Raw genomic sequence first — 15,197 nt, 5'->3', positions numbered from 1 at the left:
AGCCTTCTTTGACACCAATATCTGTTTCTTCTCCCACCATGCAAAGGTCCACCCCAAGTCTGGGGGAGAGTTGACTGCATAGGCCCTGAGTTGATTGGAAGAAATCCCCAAGTTGACATATTTCCCTTCTGCAAGGAGATTGGTCAGGAAAAGAGAGTTGTAGCCCCCTAAGAAAGAAGGATTAACATGCAGTAAATAGGCTGCTCCACCTGTAAAGCTTGTCCTAAAAGAGCAACTTCCTTAACCCACAGGTTACTTTTTCCACCATGGCAGTGGCTTACACTGTTCTTGCGAGGACCCTGGTCTCCAAACACAGAACCCATATTTTCATCGCTGGGGCAGCTTTGACGAGCTGAGCCTTCCTGAAGTATGAATCAGCTCTGGCAAAGAGCTGGCATTTCTTGCCAGTCTGGGATCCCTGTATTCAAGAGCCTGGTGGCTCCCCCTGGTCCAGCGTCTGCGCCCCAAGCCAAGGACTGTACTGTGCATGCCCAGCGCTGGTCTCACCACTCATGCGCAGTCTTTGTGGACAGCCAGTCAGCGGGGCTGGCCTAACCTTTCTGGCCTCTTCGGCTGAATTTGATTTACACAAATTCTTTTCCTCAGAGTACTTCTTTGGCTATTTGTCACAGACTTCGGCAAGTAATGTCCTTATTTTTATTAACATCTAATTCGTCTTTATGTTGCTTTAAACTTTAATTTCTTGTTTGATTCATGGTGTATTGAGATTAATGTGGTCTGCTTTTATTTTCTTCGTGATAGAGTGGCTGGCCGTCTTTTGTACTTTGTTAAAATTTATGGACCAAGAATATCACTGCCTTTATGATTTCTCGTTTACAGAATGTATGGGGAAATTGTTTGCTGCCCAGTACGTGATCATTTTTATTACTATTTAATGGACCTTAGGGAGAATATATGTAGTGCCAGCTTGATATATAAGAACTGTTCATTGTGTTATATGCTTTCCATGTCCTTAATTATTTGATGACCGATTGAAAGGGGAATGTCAGAAATTTTCATTGATTATTTTATACTTTTATTAAATATCTTGAATTTCTAACAGGTTATGAATTATAAATTTTATGCAACATCAATCAGTTCCTAATGTTACCTGTCACACCTATTAGGTCTCCTCGACTGAGTGTGCCTTTCATCAACGTGAAATATCCATTTTTGTCACATTTGCGTTTTTTAGCTTATTTCTTTTCCTTTTTTTTTGGCTGGAACATTTTAAAATACAACATTGGTATGTAACATTGCTTCCATTTTATTCAGACTTCCTTGGGATGTCTCTGCCCAGGTCTCTTTCGATCTTCTGTCTTATTTCCTCTTAAATGTGTCTCTCATAAATACCTCGTACCTGGATTTTTATTCTTTTATTGACTCACAAGTACATGTACCTGTTAATTCACCAGAAGAGTTATTCACCTTATGGTGATCTGCTTTACTGGTCTTTTTAGTATTTAGAAATTGAATTTGCTGCATAATAGAATATCTAACGTCAGTGGCTTAAAAAAAACAAACGAGATGTCTCTTAGCGAGAAAAGGGAGAACGGTTTCAGATACACAACTAAGCTCCACCGCAGTCCAGGTTCTGTGTCTTACTGCAGAGGCGAAATGGCACGGCGGTTGTAGTTTTTGAGAGACGTGGACTCAGACGTCGGCTCCTCCACTTCCTGCTGTGTCATCGTGGGCAAGCGAGTTTTCTTCAGTTGGGTTCTGTTCCTATAATGGGAATAACCTCCTTTAAAGTGTTGTAGGGAAAATGCTCTGATAATACATGTAAACCATTCAAGGTGCAGAAGCATTGACCATTAGCTGATATTTCCATTTGTGATTTGTAACTTTTTGTTACTTTTATTTATTTCCCTGCATCTTTGACTTGGATAATTCCATTTTTAATACACAGCATGGGTGTACTAGGTAAATCAAATTCAGTACAAAATTTCCATTCTGTATTTCTCCGTGTATCTCTGCACCTCTTATATCCATATTCTCTCCTTGCACGAGATCTTTCACACAGCCCTTCTCTCCTTCCAGAAATTGAACTAATCTGACATTCATTTCTGGATGACTATTTCGTGTTTGAGCATTATATACCTGTTAATATCTTTTTCTTAGTGTTTGTTTCAGGGTCAAAACCTGCATTATTTTTACCTTTCATTAGGCACCACTTTTATCTTTCTGATTTTTTTTCTTGGGTACTTTCCATATTTATTTGTAAGGGAAAATGTGGGGGGTATAATCTCTGAACCCTTGAATATCCAAACATGCTTTTTATCTTGCTCTCACAAGTGAACAACAGTTTGGTTGAATGTCGAATTCTTGGCTTCCAGTCCTTTTTTTCTGAAATCTCAGTAAATGTTTCAGTGTCTTCTAGGACTTAAGATGACCTGCTGTCAGGGGTGTCCAACGTTTTGGCGTCTCTGGGCCACACTAGAAGATGAGTTGTCGTCTTGGGCCACACATTAAATACACAAACACTAACAAAAACTGATGAGCAAAAAAAAAAAGTTTAAGTAAATTTGTAATTTTGTGTTGGGCAACATTCAGAGCCATCCTGGGCCGCATGCGGCCTGTGGGCTATGGGTGGGACCCCTTGGTCAACTAGATACTGAGCTCTTGTCTCCCCGCTCCCAGCCCACCCTCTCTCCTCTGCTTTGTGGGGTGAGGCCAGGACCAGCAATCACATGTGTCTTGTGTGAGCTCCTTAGGTTCCTAGTTAGGCTCTGCTGATGGGGGTGCAAGAGGAGGCCGGGAACCCAGGGGAGAGGAAGGGAACTGCATCTTCCATGTTTTGCATCTGTATTTTTCAGCCTCATCTGTTCAGTGGTATTTTATTCCTGTAGCAGTCAGCACCTAAAAAACGATTGAAAAACTATTTTTTTTCTCACCACTGCCAGAACCAGGCTCACAATGTCTCCTCAGAGGTACAATTGCCAGTCAAGCCAGGACCCGTCCTCCTAGGTCTGAATCTCAACTCCCAAAGCATACCCATTGTAAGATGGTAAATGTTGACAGTCCTGACCTCTTTGTGTTGATCTCTCAGCCAGTGTTGGGGTGCAGCTTCCTGCCATCATGATATCTGTGTTACTCCCATATTCTCTCTTTGCTTTCCAGATTTTCTGATACTACTTAACAGATTTTTAGAACCTCACTAGGAACAATAATTGTCATTTTACAAAGTTTAACTACATAGTCTATGTTAAATCTTTCATGGGAGTTCACTTCATCTCTTTTCACTGCCTGATCCTCCTGTTTTCTTACATTTCCCATATAGCTGTCAATTTTCTGTTGTCTGCTAATATTCGTAAGTGAAAGTCTGAAGCACTTAGTGTCCGTTGCTAACCATGTCGACTGCTGCTTGCGTTCTGAAGATACGCAGAACTGTCCGCCGGGTAAATGGGGAGACTTAAACCCCACTGTGGAAGGCAGAGCCTCAATTTACAGTGCATTTTCCCACATAGACACACCTGGGGCGGGGGAATGCTGTGGCCAGCAACTGTGCAGACGGGGCTGTCTCTGGATGGGGTTTCAAATAATTCAGTTTGTTTTCCTCTGACTGCTTTCCAAGGTGCTTCTGAGAAAAAAAAAAAAGTGTTGCTGCTAGCTATAAAGTTCCTCCTCAGCAACTGCTTGGCCTCAGAAGGCCTCCGCTGGGCCCCTCCGGCTTTGCGGCTCCATCTTCAGTCCACACCTCAGGTGCAGAGCTTTCTGCCCTTGCCAAACAGCCGGCTTTTCCAGATTTTGCCCCTGCAACCCAAGAGGTTGTCTCAGAATTCTCTCCCATTTCAATCCAACTCACTGAACAGTGTTCACAGCTTTTAGGTCCCACTGCCGTCTTTTGGGCTGGTACGCACTTTTCTGTTCGCTGCACGTTATTTCTACGTGATGTTTTTCAGCTCTGTGACATGAGGTTTGTATTGTTCTCAGCGCCAGTGAAACGAACTCTTACTTCTTTTGTGTGGATTTCGATGATTTGGAGGATTGTAAACATTAGTCTGCCACCACCTTTCTGGAAGCCTATCAACGTGTGATTTATACTTGAAGAATCACTTATGAAATTTAGTAAGAGAGAAAAAATGTATTCATATGTAAAGGAAAGAAAAAAGATTTTATGGAAACTATGTATGATTATCAGTATGCTGATACACACACACACACACACACACACACACAATCTCCACATATCCACTCCCAGCATTTCCCCTGAGCTTAACAATATCTCAACACTTAATATAAGCGATAAAACAGAAGCCAGTAACTCCTATGTATTAAGTAAGCTGCAACACTGCCACTTACAAAGCAGTAGAAGAAAACCAGTTGAAGCTCTTAGCATATTACCCAATCACGTGTAAATGAGGGTAAGTCGGAAATGGAAAAGGACTTTTGAAACAATTTCTGTTGTAGCAGAGGTGTGGGATTATACCCTGTCACGTGAAGCCTAAGGAAAAAGGCTTATGAGAGACCACTCAGAGATTTCAATTTGCATCCCTTGAACTTCGGAGGCACCGTGCACTGACAGCTGGCTCAGCTGTGATTAGAGGCTGCCTGGCTGGCTGCTCTGTGCCAGAGAAGGTGCCACACAGAAGGTGGTCTGTCCTTCTAGTGTGTGTTGGGGCAAAAAATGCTTGAGGTGGTCCGTGGACCAGATGTGAGTCCCATGTGACAGCTTCTCCTCCCCACTCAGGAGGCGCCTGAGGTCTGAGGACTCCGGCAGAACGCAGGACTGTGAAGCGCACTGAGAGGAGGCTGGTGAGCCTCCAGCGATGCCCCCAGTTCACAGGAACCACAGACAGGACACGTAGCAATGAAATGTCACCGAGACGGCCACACTCCTGCCCCCTTCCCATTATTTTCCTAACATCTAGTATTCGCTAATGTACCATATGGCTTAAGCTCCATCCAGGCAAGGACCTTTGCATAAGTTGTTCACTGATGTATCCCAATCACCAGGGCCAGGATACGTACTACAGAAACAGCTGCTGAATGACTTGAATTGGGTTTGCCAAAGAGCAATGACAGAACCCGTGAAAGTAAACATGAAACACCGCCCATGCTCAGAGAGCCCCGGTTGGGGAGCATCATAATCTAAGGCAATTCGAGTCCATCTTTCCAGCTCTGACCTTGCCTTTCTGTTCACTCCCCCACATGACCTACAACTCTGCAGAGGCCATAGGTAGCCTAGTCACTGAGCAACTAGGACTAAAACCCCCCAAAAGGATTGACTGAGAAGAAACTTACCTCTTTCCCAATACAGGTAACCTGTCCCAGGAATACCTGAGCTGGAAGAGTGTAAAGCTTTAATTGTAAATAAAATTCATTTTAATTACTAGTATTATTGATACTATACTGGACTGGACATACTAAGGAAACAAATGGCTTGGACACTAGACCTAGCTGGAGGAACATTCGCTCACCTACAGTTGACCTGAAAAGTGGAAGGGGCTACGAAAGAGTTCATCCCAGTGCATCGAGGGTTTTAGATGGATACATTTCTGATTGTGTTCTACACACTATGCTCATTTTACAGACTAGATACATTGGTGGGTTAAAAGCATTCATTTTTCTTTTTTTTTTCTCACTTTAGCCCTTTCCCTCCTGTCAAAATTCAGACCATCTTATAGATGGACAAGTTCGAGCTGTTTGTTCTGCAACATCACAGGCAATGCAACTTCAAAGTCTACATCTACTAGCCCTCATTTCCTAGCATGTACTCAAGTACAGAACTTACAATAAACACTTAATAAATGTTTGATGAGTGAATGAATGAATAAGTGATAGAACTTGTTGAGATTAGACAGCTTTAAGGGCAGCAGGAAGAACAAGCTATTATGAAGTGTGTGAGAGTTAAAAATCAGGTAAGTAGAATGGACAGGTACATGCTTTTTTATTGAATACCCAGTAGAGGTCCAATCAATTTTTCTTGAAAGAAAGAATGAAAAAAATGAATGAATGGATACTAACATAAATGAACTGTGAAAAATGGCTATACATGTATAGGCATGATAAAAGGAAAAAAACAGTTTTCTTGATTTGCTTATTCATCTATAGTCATGTCAATAAAATGGATTGTGTACATTGTCCTCTGCTTTTTTTTTTCAGGTGATCCTTGTCTTTGCACTAAGCATTGGGTCTCTTATAATCTATTTCATCAACTCTTCTGAGTAAGTAAAACCCTTAATCACCTTTGTCTGCTATATCCTTAGGTTGCCAGCTAGTTTGGAATTTTCTGTCAGAAAAAAATGGTTAATATACTTTTCAACCTACTCACATACACAAGCTCATAAAAAGGATAAGTGTTCAGTGCCCCCCAGGAAGCACTAAAAGCAACTCCACAGAGATGCGTGAATTGCGTCTGCATCCAGCCGTGCTGCGTTGTTGCTAGGGGCCCGGGTGCCGCGCATGTATCTACTCTCTAGTCTCCGGGGCTGCAAGCCTCCAGCAGCCGTCTGCTGCTGCGGGCCGCTCGGGAGGGCTTTGTGTGCCTCTGGATTCTTTGAGCATTGAAGCAGACGTTCTGGGGTCATTTCAGGATGTCTCAGAGGTGTGAAACCGTTTAGGGTAGTCTTGAGAAAGAAGAATTGCTAGATGTCACCCGGGACAAAGGAGCAAGCTGCTGTCTACTCTTCTCTGAAGGCATTTTCTCCTTTCATGCCAAAGCGAGCTCGAACCCAGTCTAACCTGAGCCCCAGGCTGAACCTCTGGGAATTACCTTGGAGTTCCAGCTGGGGTAAAATTGGAATTGCAGGGCCAACCAAAACCAGGCCGCTTTAGAGATCCTCAGGAAACCAGTAGTCTTTGGTTTGTGAATTCCTTATGGATCTTTTAGGAAATTTGTTTTTTTTTTTTTTAATTTGTCTTGGGTCATTTCATTTGCCCTGGAGTAGCTGTGTATCAAAAGGGTATAAAACCTAAATTTGGGGGCTGGGTAGATGGTCATACAAACCAAGAAGAGCCACATAATTTCCAGGCCTCTGAATCCCTATTGCTAAAACAGAAGTAGATGCAGTAAACTCTGTGAAAGGAAAGCAGGTAATTTTCTGGCTATTTTCAGCTCCACGCACAGTCTACTGGTTTTGTTCATGTATGCCTCTACTCCCAAGATAACAGAAATTTCCTGGAGACATGAACTGAAGTGTCTGAATTGGTTCTTTTTATTTCGTCCTAAGTAGGCACAGCTTTTCAAATGTGCATCTTTGTAAACCGTCTTTGTTTCTTTTGCAGCCCTGTGGGAAGCTGTTCTTCATACCAAGACAAAACCATCCCTATTGATTTGACTTTCAATGCTTTCTTTTCTTTCTATTTTGGGTTGCGAGTAAGTACGCATTAAAAGTGGGAGTAAACAGACAAACATGACAGGCACCGCGCAGAGCGATCTGTGTGTGCCTTGGTTACAAGGTCAGCCTGTGTTTTCAGGCTCCAGAGTTAGAGGGTCTGTTTCCTACATTGTTAAATGTATAAATGTATACTGAGACATGACTCTCTCTACTGCATCTGAAGCTGTAACCTAGGCCCAAAATTCCAATACAAAAGTATAGACCTGTCACACTGCCCTCCTTATTGGCTTTCCACCTACCATTGAGAAAGCTTTACTAAGAATCACAAGCTAGCGGAACCTAAATAACAAGCCTCTGAAAATGTCACTGGCTTCACCGACAACATATGTGCCATGTAACTATATAAAATACTTCTATATCTTTGTTTATTTTTGTTATACTCATATATTAAATAGTTCTCTCATTCCACAGGCATTTATTGAGGACCCGTCCTAGATATAGGTTTCTGTGTATTGATCCATCCCATGGTTTATATACATATAATTTAGATATGTTATACGTATGAGGTCTGTCTGGAAAAAGTCCAGCTATTGTTAATATAACAAGAATGGTTTGTGTGACATTCATATAACCTGGCAGCCAAGGAGAGTGGACTGGAATGTGCATGTGTGAACAAATGACTTCACTGTTATTAGTCAGTGGGGGCAGTAGAGGCTGCTGAGTGAGCATGTGTACTGTGTGGCTGTAGCATTCAAAATGGCTGTGTATTTTGCATTAAAATTGAACATTCCTCAGTGGAAACTATTCAGATGGTTCAGAAGGCCACAGCTATGGGCAACTGGTGATTGGCAGCTTCATCAAGACAACGTGCCCACTCATGCATCACATCTCATGCATTTTCTTGGCAAAACATCAAATCAACCAGGTGATTCAGGCCCCCCTACAGCCCAGATTTGATGCCCTGTGACTTCTGGCTTTTCCCAAAACTAAAATCACCTCTGAAAGGGAAGAGATTTCAGACCATTGATGAGATTCAGGAAAATATGACGGGGCAGCTGATGGTGACTAGGAGAACTGTGTGAGGTCCCAAGGTGTGTACTTTGAAGTGGACTGAGGTGCCATTGTCCAGTATTTCCTGTATTTTGTATCTACTTCATTAAATGTCTCTATGTTTCATATTGCGTGGCTGGATACCTTCAGGATAGACCACATACGGATCTAATATGTATTTCTATGGCTATCTTTCAGAACATAATCTGACTACACTGACCATCAAAATCTTTTTTATAGCAAATTCTCCTTTCTGAAAATGCTTACTTTCTTAATCTTAATAGGGAAGTTCATAAACACAGGACTTATCCAGCTAAAATTCTAGACAGCTGTACCTTTTGCATTGAAGACCATGCTAAATCATGTTTCCTCATTGCTTACAAACAGAGGGTTTTAGTTATATAATTATAAAGATCTAAGAGCAGTGGGAAGGTCAAAGTGTGAGAGGTAAGATCCAGGAAGTAAAATGGTTTCCTATTTGTTTATTGAACACCTACTAAAGGTATAATCTTTGTACCTACCTAAATATAGATGTATCTATATAAGTATATAGAATATAGCCCTGGCTGGTGTGGCTCAGTGGATTGAGTACTGGCCTGTGAACCAAAGGGTCGCTGGTTCCATTCCCAGTCAGGGCACATGCCTGGGTTGCGGGCTGAGTCCCCAGTAGGGGGCACTAGAGAGGCAACCACACATTGATATTTCCCTTTCTTTCTCCCTTCCCCTCTCCCTAAAAATAAATAAATAAATAAAATCTTTAACTATATATACATACAGTATACATAGCTATATAATACGTATGTGTGTATATGTATATATGCATATAATGGAATCAGATAAAAGACCCTGTTGATGAGTGAAATCTGTCTAAATAAAGCCGCTCTAGTGTTCACACAGAATTTGGGATCTTTTTATTGTTATTTCGTAGTTTTTGGCAGCTGATGACAAGATCAAGTTCTGGCTGGAGATGAACTCAATTGTAGACATCTTTACCATCCCACCAACCTTTATTTCTTATTATTTGAAGAGTAATTGGCTAGGTAAGTATATTGTGGGAATCAGAAGCAATCTCTTTTAAAAAAGCCTCAACATTTATTCATAAGTATTCTTTATTTTCCTTTAATGCCTAAATGCCATTTTAAGAAATTTCTCACTGTACTTTTATGGTTTTTAATATATTTTCAGAACCCTTTTTTTTTTACCTCAGCACCTAGCAGTGTGGTGCGCCCGATCGCGCAGTAGGTGTTGGTGTTTGTTGTTGGTAGCGGACTGGCTCATCCATGACTTGAGAGGCGAGCTCCAGGCATCCCATCCCCGGGGGGCCCTCCCTGCTGGGACCCATGAGTGGGAGAGATGAAAATCCCCCCTCGGCCTTTAGAATCTATAGCTCATCACATCCAGACACACTGTGACGTGTTAGAGATTTATTTAGTTACTTAGTCTTTATGGTAGACATATGGATGGTACATGGGAGTCGCATGGCTTTTAGTGATTTTTCTGTAATTTTATGTTATTATTTATAAAATATTTCTTGCTATCATTATTATCAAACTATATAAAATAAAGCATCACACAAACAGTGAGAAACATATCATAGATGTTCTGTAGTTAGAAGTTTAAGCAGCTTATGGATAAGTTGCTTTTCATTCTAAGGAAGAATTAAATAAAATGTGAGTAATGCTTATTACAATATATACTTTCTGTTAGCTCAGCAACCCTATGAGGTAGGTACTGTTGTAATTCCCATTTTACAGATGAGAAATTAGAGAAGTTGAGGGCGTTGTTTTAGATTACAGCAGCTATTACATGTCAGGGCTAGTATTTGAATAAGAGCTCACACTCTTAAACCTACAACATTATAATATATTATGAGCATTTCAGGGAGGGAAAGAGTGTAATCACTCCGAACTAGGTTATAACTCAGGTCACCCCCTGGAGTAACCCTCTTCTTCTTTCTCCTTCCTATTGCTTTCTAGGTTTAAGGTTCCTAAGAGCACTGAGGCTGCTAGAACTCCCTCAGATCTTGCAAATTCTGAGAGCCATCAGGACCAGGTAAATGCCCTTCCTCAAGTACTGCTCATGCCCTGTTTGGGGTTGGGGAATTAAAATGTTAACTGTACCTTCAGTCCCACTCATTTCTCATCAAAGTTCTGGTGCAAAAGTCATGAAACCCTGTAGCTCCCAAGGTATTACTTGCTCACTTTTTCCCTCTGTGTTAACATCTCACACTCGCTGAAAAGTGTGCAATCATTTTGAAGATTTGGTTTCTTCTTTGTTTTGTAGGGCTACAGTGTGTAAATCCATTTAGGCTTTAATTCCCCTGCCATCACCACCTAAATAAACAAACAAAACAATTCAGAGGCTTTGGTTCTATACATTGGCTGCTATGAATCATATCTTTCCTGGCTAGGAACGTAAGACAGACCCTCTGAACATGAGAGCTGCCCAATGGCCACAGTAAACTATTGCTTGCAGAAACAGAGCTACCTTTGAGCAGCAATACTTAGAAAGTTTTAAGCAGTTTGGTCTTATGTTACCCACTCAAAATCTCTATGCCTCTAGATCCTCACTAGAAGTATCAAGTATTACAGGCTGAGTAGATTTCACTGCTAAATGTTTATGCATGATGGAGAAGTTAAGATCCTAAGAGGCTGTTCTTGGGTGACAGGCGGCCCCACCTGAGAGCCACAGAGATTTCAGTAAATGCCAGGGCCTTATTTAGGAGACAGGAGCTGGTCTGATCCTCCTCACTCAAAGATGCTGGTGTGAGCTTGGCAATAGGAAACCACGTTTCTGTGACTACCCAAAATTTCACTTTGCAAGCCCACTCTGGATTCCTGGAACACTGCAGTTTGTACAGTCACTTTAGGTAACTAGCAATCTATTACATTTATTTTATGATGATACACATATGCTATGCTTTTAAAAACAGTATAATATTAGGCTTGAGGATATCATAGCAAAATCTAAGCTGTTTGAACAAGTGTGTGTGACTGGGTCTGCTTGAGGGCTGTGCACCTTCCACTCTCATGTGTATCTGAATGCAGCAGAGGATCTTGCAACACTGCAGATCTGTAGATCAGAGGTGGGGCCTGGGACTCTGCATTTCAAATACACTCCTGGGTAAGTGTATCATTGCTTTGGGTCCAGGAACCATACTTCTGAGTGGCAAGATTTCAGAGGATGAGGTATTTGGGTTCCCTGGAGTCTGTCAGAATCCAACAGCTTTTTGTCTTTCTTCCTCTAGCAATGCAGTGAAGTTTTCCAAACTGTTAGCAATAATTCTCAGTACCTGGTTCACGGCTGCAGGGTTCATTCACCTGGTAAGCATCTGATGTTGCCGGTCAGCGCGAATGTCTTTTCTTTAAAAAGTGGAGGTTATCCTTCTGAACTCCTGTCTCCAACACTGTAACTAGTGTAAGGCTTTTCTTTTTACTTCCCGTTTACGGTTTTCTCCACCCTCATATTTATGATGAATATGTATCTCCTACACTCGCGGTATCTATATTCTTTCTTCCAGCTTTCAAAACCTACCCTGGTAAAGCTTACCCTTCAGAGGTATAAGCAATAGGTAAAACTTACTACTGTATTTTCATAAGGGTTTCGGCATTTTAAAAAAGAATAGAAAGTCAAATAAATGAAGCTAGAAAGATAATTTTGTACTTTTAAAAACCAGAAAATTGTGGGGGAGGTATTTCTGAGTTGCAAAGGGGAGCTTTGGGGATTTCTTGCTTCTGAAATTAATCTGCTTCCTTTGCCTATAGGAAAGGTTAGTTTTTGGCCTATGTTAATCAGCAATACAATAAGTGGATTTCAACAATAGGAAAGTAACTCCTAGACTTTGTTGCTCTAGGACAGTGGAGGAGCAGTGGTTAGAAAATGCAGAGATTAAAATGGAATGTTAAGAGCCTGCACAGGCCTTTAAGAAAAGCAAAGCAAAACAAAAAACATAGCAGAGGTCATTTTCATGTGGGCCCTGGTCTCAAAATTAATTAAAATAGTAAAAAGAAAAATGTCAAATACCAAATGCAAATTGTGACAGAAACTTCAAGAAATCTGAAACCAGCCACATCCTTTCTCAGCACTCAAGCAAGCAGGAGATTTTCCTGAAATGAAGTGTCACAGCAGTGAAGGCAGGTCCCTAGAACTAGAGGACTGGTCCCAGGGCCATGGGCCCACCACGGGAGAAGCAGTGACCCGTGTCCCTGTGGAGACCGTGGGCCATCACGGGATGGAAGGGAAGCGAGCGCTAAAGGAGCAATGCCTTGTGCCTTCAGCGGCAGCTCCGACAAGGGGCTCTCAGGCCAGATGCAGCCTACAGGCATCTTTTATTTGGCTTAATTATGTTTACATTTTATTTCCTATTTTTTATTGCCTGCTCTTCCACATAAAAAGATTTCTGGATTTCGGGGGAAAACACAAGCCCGATCCATTCTGCCAAGGCCACCGGCAGTCCTAGTCGAAGCCTAGCTGCCCCCTGTAAGGAGCGTGTGCCCCTGAGTCAGCCACGGTCTCTGCCAGGCTCATCTGGATCACTCAAGACTTTTGCCTGACCCTTCTAAGCATGTGGCTATGTGTCCCTGTTGGGCGTCCAGTCACCCAGGCAAAGAGACCTCCAACAAGGAGGCGCGTAGAGAAAGGAGAAGTGACCAGATGGTTTATAGCTTAAAGGGATCTGCTGTAAGCCCTGCCAACATCTGGAGTGTTAACAACCTAGAAGAGCTATATCCCAGAGCAAAGAAAAGAGCAGATTTGGTTGAGAGGATATTTGAAATGACAAAACAAAACGAAAGTGTGATTGTCTCAACTCACCGTCTTCCCATAGTCACAGCTAAGAGTTGACACCATTCAAAGGTGAATATCTTACCAGAAAGCAATCCATGTGGTGCCTCTCCTTAAATTCCACCAGAAATACCAGGAGGGTATGAAGGAGAGCAGACACCTGTTTAACCACAGTTGCATAACATAACGCTTATAGGGAACAATTACAAGATAATTTGTCCAAGGAAACAAAAGTTAAGAAAAAGCCCTTTATATTTGAGAAAAATACAAATGAAGAGTTTTAAAAACTGAAAATGACAATTCCAACAACATATATAAGATTGTAAATAAAAGAATATTAAACAGTGGCAGGAGTTGAAAATGGGCTGAAGCTATCGGAGAAGAAGGGTGTCATAGAGCTGAAAGCTGCATTAGGGGAGCCACAATGTGGTACATGCGATGATGCATGCTCAGAAACACGGCGGGCAGGACAGAGGCCAGAACCCTGGCATGGAAAGAACAAAAATGCTCAAAGGATGGTTGAGCAGAATCATGGAGGATGGGCAGTGTCAACTCAGCACACTGTTACATGGGTGGTTCTGAGGAAAATGACATGGCAAAGGGCACCAGAAAAAAAGTGCTTAAAATAAAGTTTTGAAGCTGTACTGTATCTTTAAAAGATATACTGAATCCAGGAAAAATAACTCTAGATTATTTATTCTGACCATATTTTGGGAAAATTTACTGACCTCTGAGGATAAGGAGAGAATCCAAGCAGAACAAAGCAAAGTCTATAAAAAGGGGGAAAAATTCAGAGTAGCCTCAGATTGCTTGGCAACATCAATCAACACGGAAAGACAATAAAGCAGTGTCTGCAAAGTGTGTGTGAAAAAAAGTGTGACCTGTCCTGTCACTTTAAGAGAAAATAATACCTATGCACCCCTTTACAAATGTGTCTTGATGATAAAATCCAGACACAGAGAAGATGAATCAAAATCAAGAGCTCAAGAATGAAGAAACCATGATAAAAGTTAGTGGTGGTGACTACTGAATGACTTTGAGATAGAACTAAGACACAACTAAGGGAATCGTGGTTACAGACCAGAACGCCCGTCTGCAACGTGAGGATAACACCAAACTCACACAAAGCACAGGGAGGAAGGAGACGGCAGCACCTCCCTCCGAGCGTCTCCTCCACAGCAGTTCTAACCTAGAACTGAAACACAAAGTTTAAAAACGTAAGAATTCAGTTGCTTTGAAATAGGGAATTAAAAATAGACAATTCAGTATCTTAACATGGTTTCATAACCTTTCGTCCTGACTTTAATTGACTTCCCACGTGGGACTGGCGGGTGGGTGCTAGCATGGGTCAGAGGAAGAGCAGATCAGACAGGCGGACCGCAGAAGGCCGGGCGGGTCGGGGAGTGGGGAGGGATTGGAAACACGACCATAACACTCCCAAAGAGAGTGAGCGAAACCCTAAATCGTCCTCTAAATTATTGTGAAGGAACCGCCAGGTTGAAATAAATTTAGTTTTAGTTTGTACAGCATGTGGTATAAGGATATGATTGAAGCCATGTGCTAAGACGTTATTAAAAGACACTGTAAGATTTTAGCTTAAAAGAAACTGTCCCAAGGAACTCTTGTATTCCTGGGCAGAATATATACAGAGTGGGGCAAAAATGGGTGTACAGTTGTTTGCATAGAAAATAATAGAATAATTAATAAATAATACAAGAATAAACTTTGGTTTTGCATACTCAAAGCTGTGTGTATATATTTCTAGGTGTATGTATATGTATGTGTATATATATGTATGTGTATATATATAATATACATATTTTTAAATCTGTGTGATTTAAACTTGGTTTTCTAATAGTACAATAGTCTTAGAAAATAGTAAAAACTCCAGAAATCAAGAAAAACAGATTAGTATACTTTGTAACATAATCCACAGGCCATGGGAATTAAGTATAGACACACAATTTCCTTCTCTTTTTGGAGTGGGATTTTATAGGAGTCCACACTCATAACCTACTCATTAAATTTAAGAGAGAGTCAGCACTGGTCGTATCACTTTTAAAAAGTGATCACATACCTACCCTG

General features: G+C 41.5%; 1 protein-coding gene across 1 annotated transcript in view; it reads left to right on the top strand.

The window, feature by feature from the left end:
- The window catches only part of KCNU1 (potassium calcium-activated channel subfamily U member 1), a 124,341-nt gene that overhangs the window by 9,442 nt on the left and 99,702 nt on the right, over nt 1–15,197 (top strand). Inside the window, exons 3-7 of the mRNA XM_045821802.1 lie at nt 6,106–6,167; nt 7,228–7,318; nt 9,259–9,370; nt 10,307–10,382; nt 11,578–11,653. Of these exons, the coding sequence (XP_045677758.1) occupies nt 6,106–6,167; nt 7,228–7,318; nt 9,259–9,370; nt 10,307–10,382; nt 11,578–11,653 (417 nt within the window). The remainder of the gene's footprint in view (nt 1–6,105; nt 6,168–7,227; nt 7,319–9,258; nt 9,371–10,306; nt 10,383–11,577; nt 11,654–15,197) is intronic.

Source organism: Phyllostomus hastatus, unplaced genomic scaffold (assembly GCF_019186645.2).
Source record: "Phyllostomus hastatus isolate PE091 unplaced genomic scaffold, TTU_PhHast_1.1 phas_scaffold_46, whole genome shotgun sequence".
Lineage (NCBI taxonomy): Eukaryota > Metazoa > Chordata > Mammalia > Chiroptera > Phyllostomidae > Phyllostomus > Phyllostomus hastatus.
The sequence above is the reverse complement of the archived record's forward strand: the minus strand, read 5'-3'. Positions and strand labels throughout refer to the sequence as shown.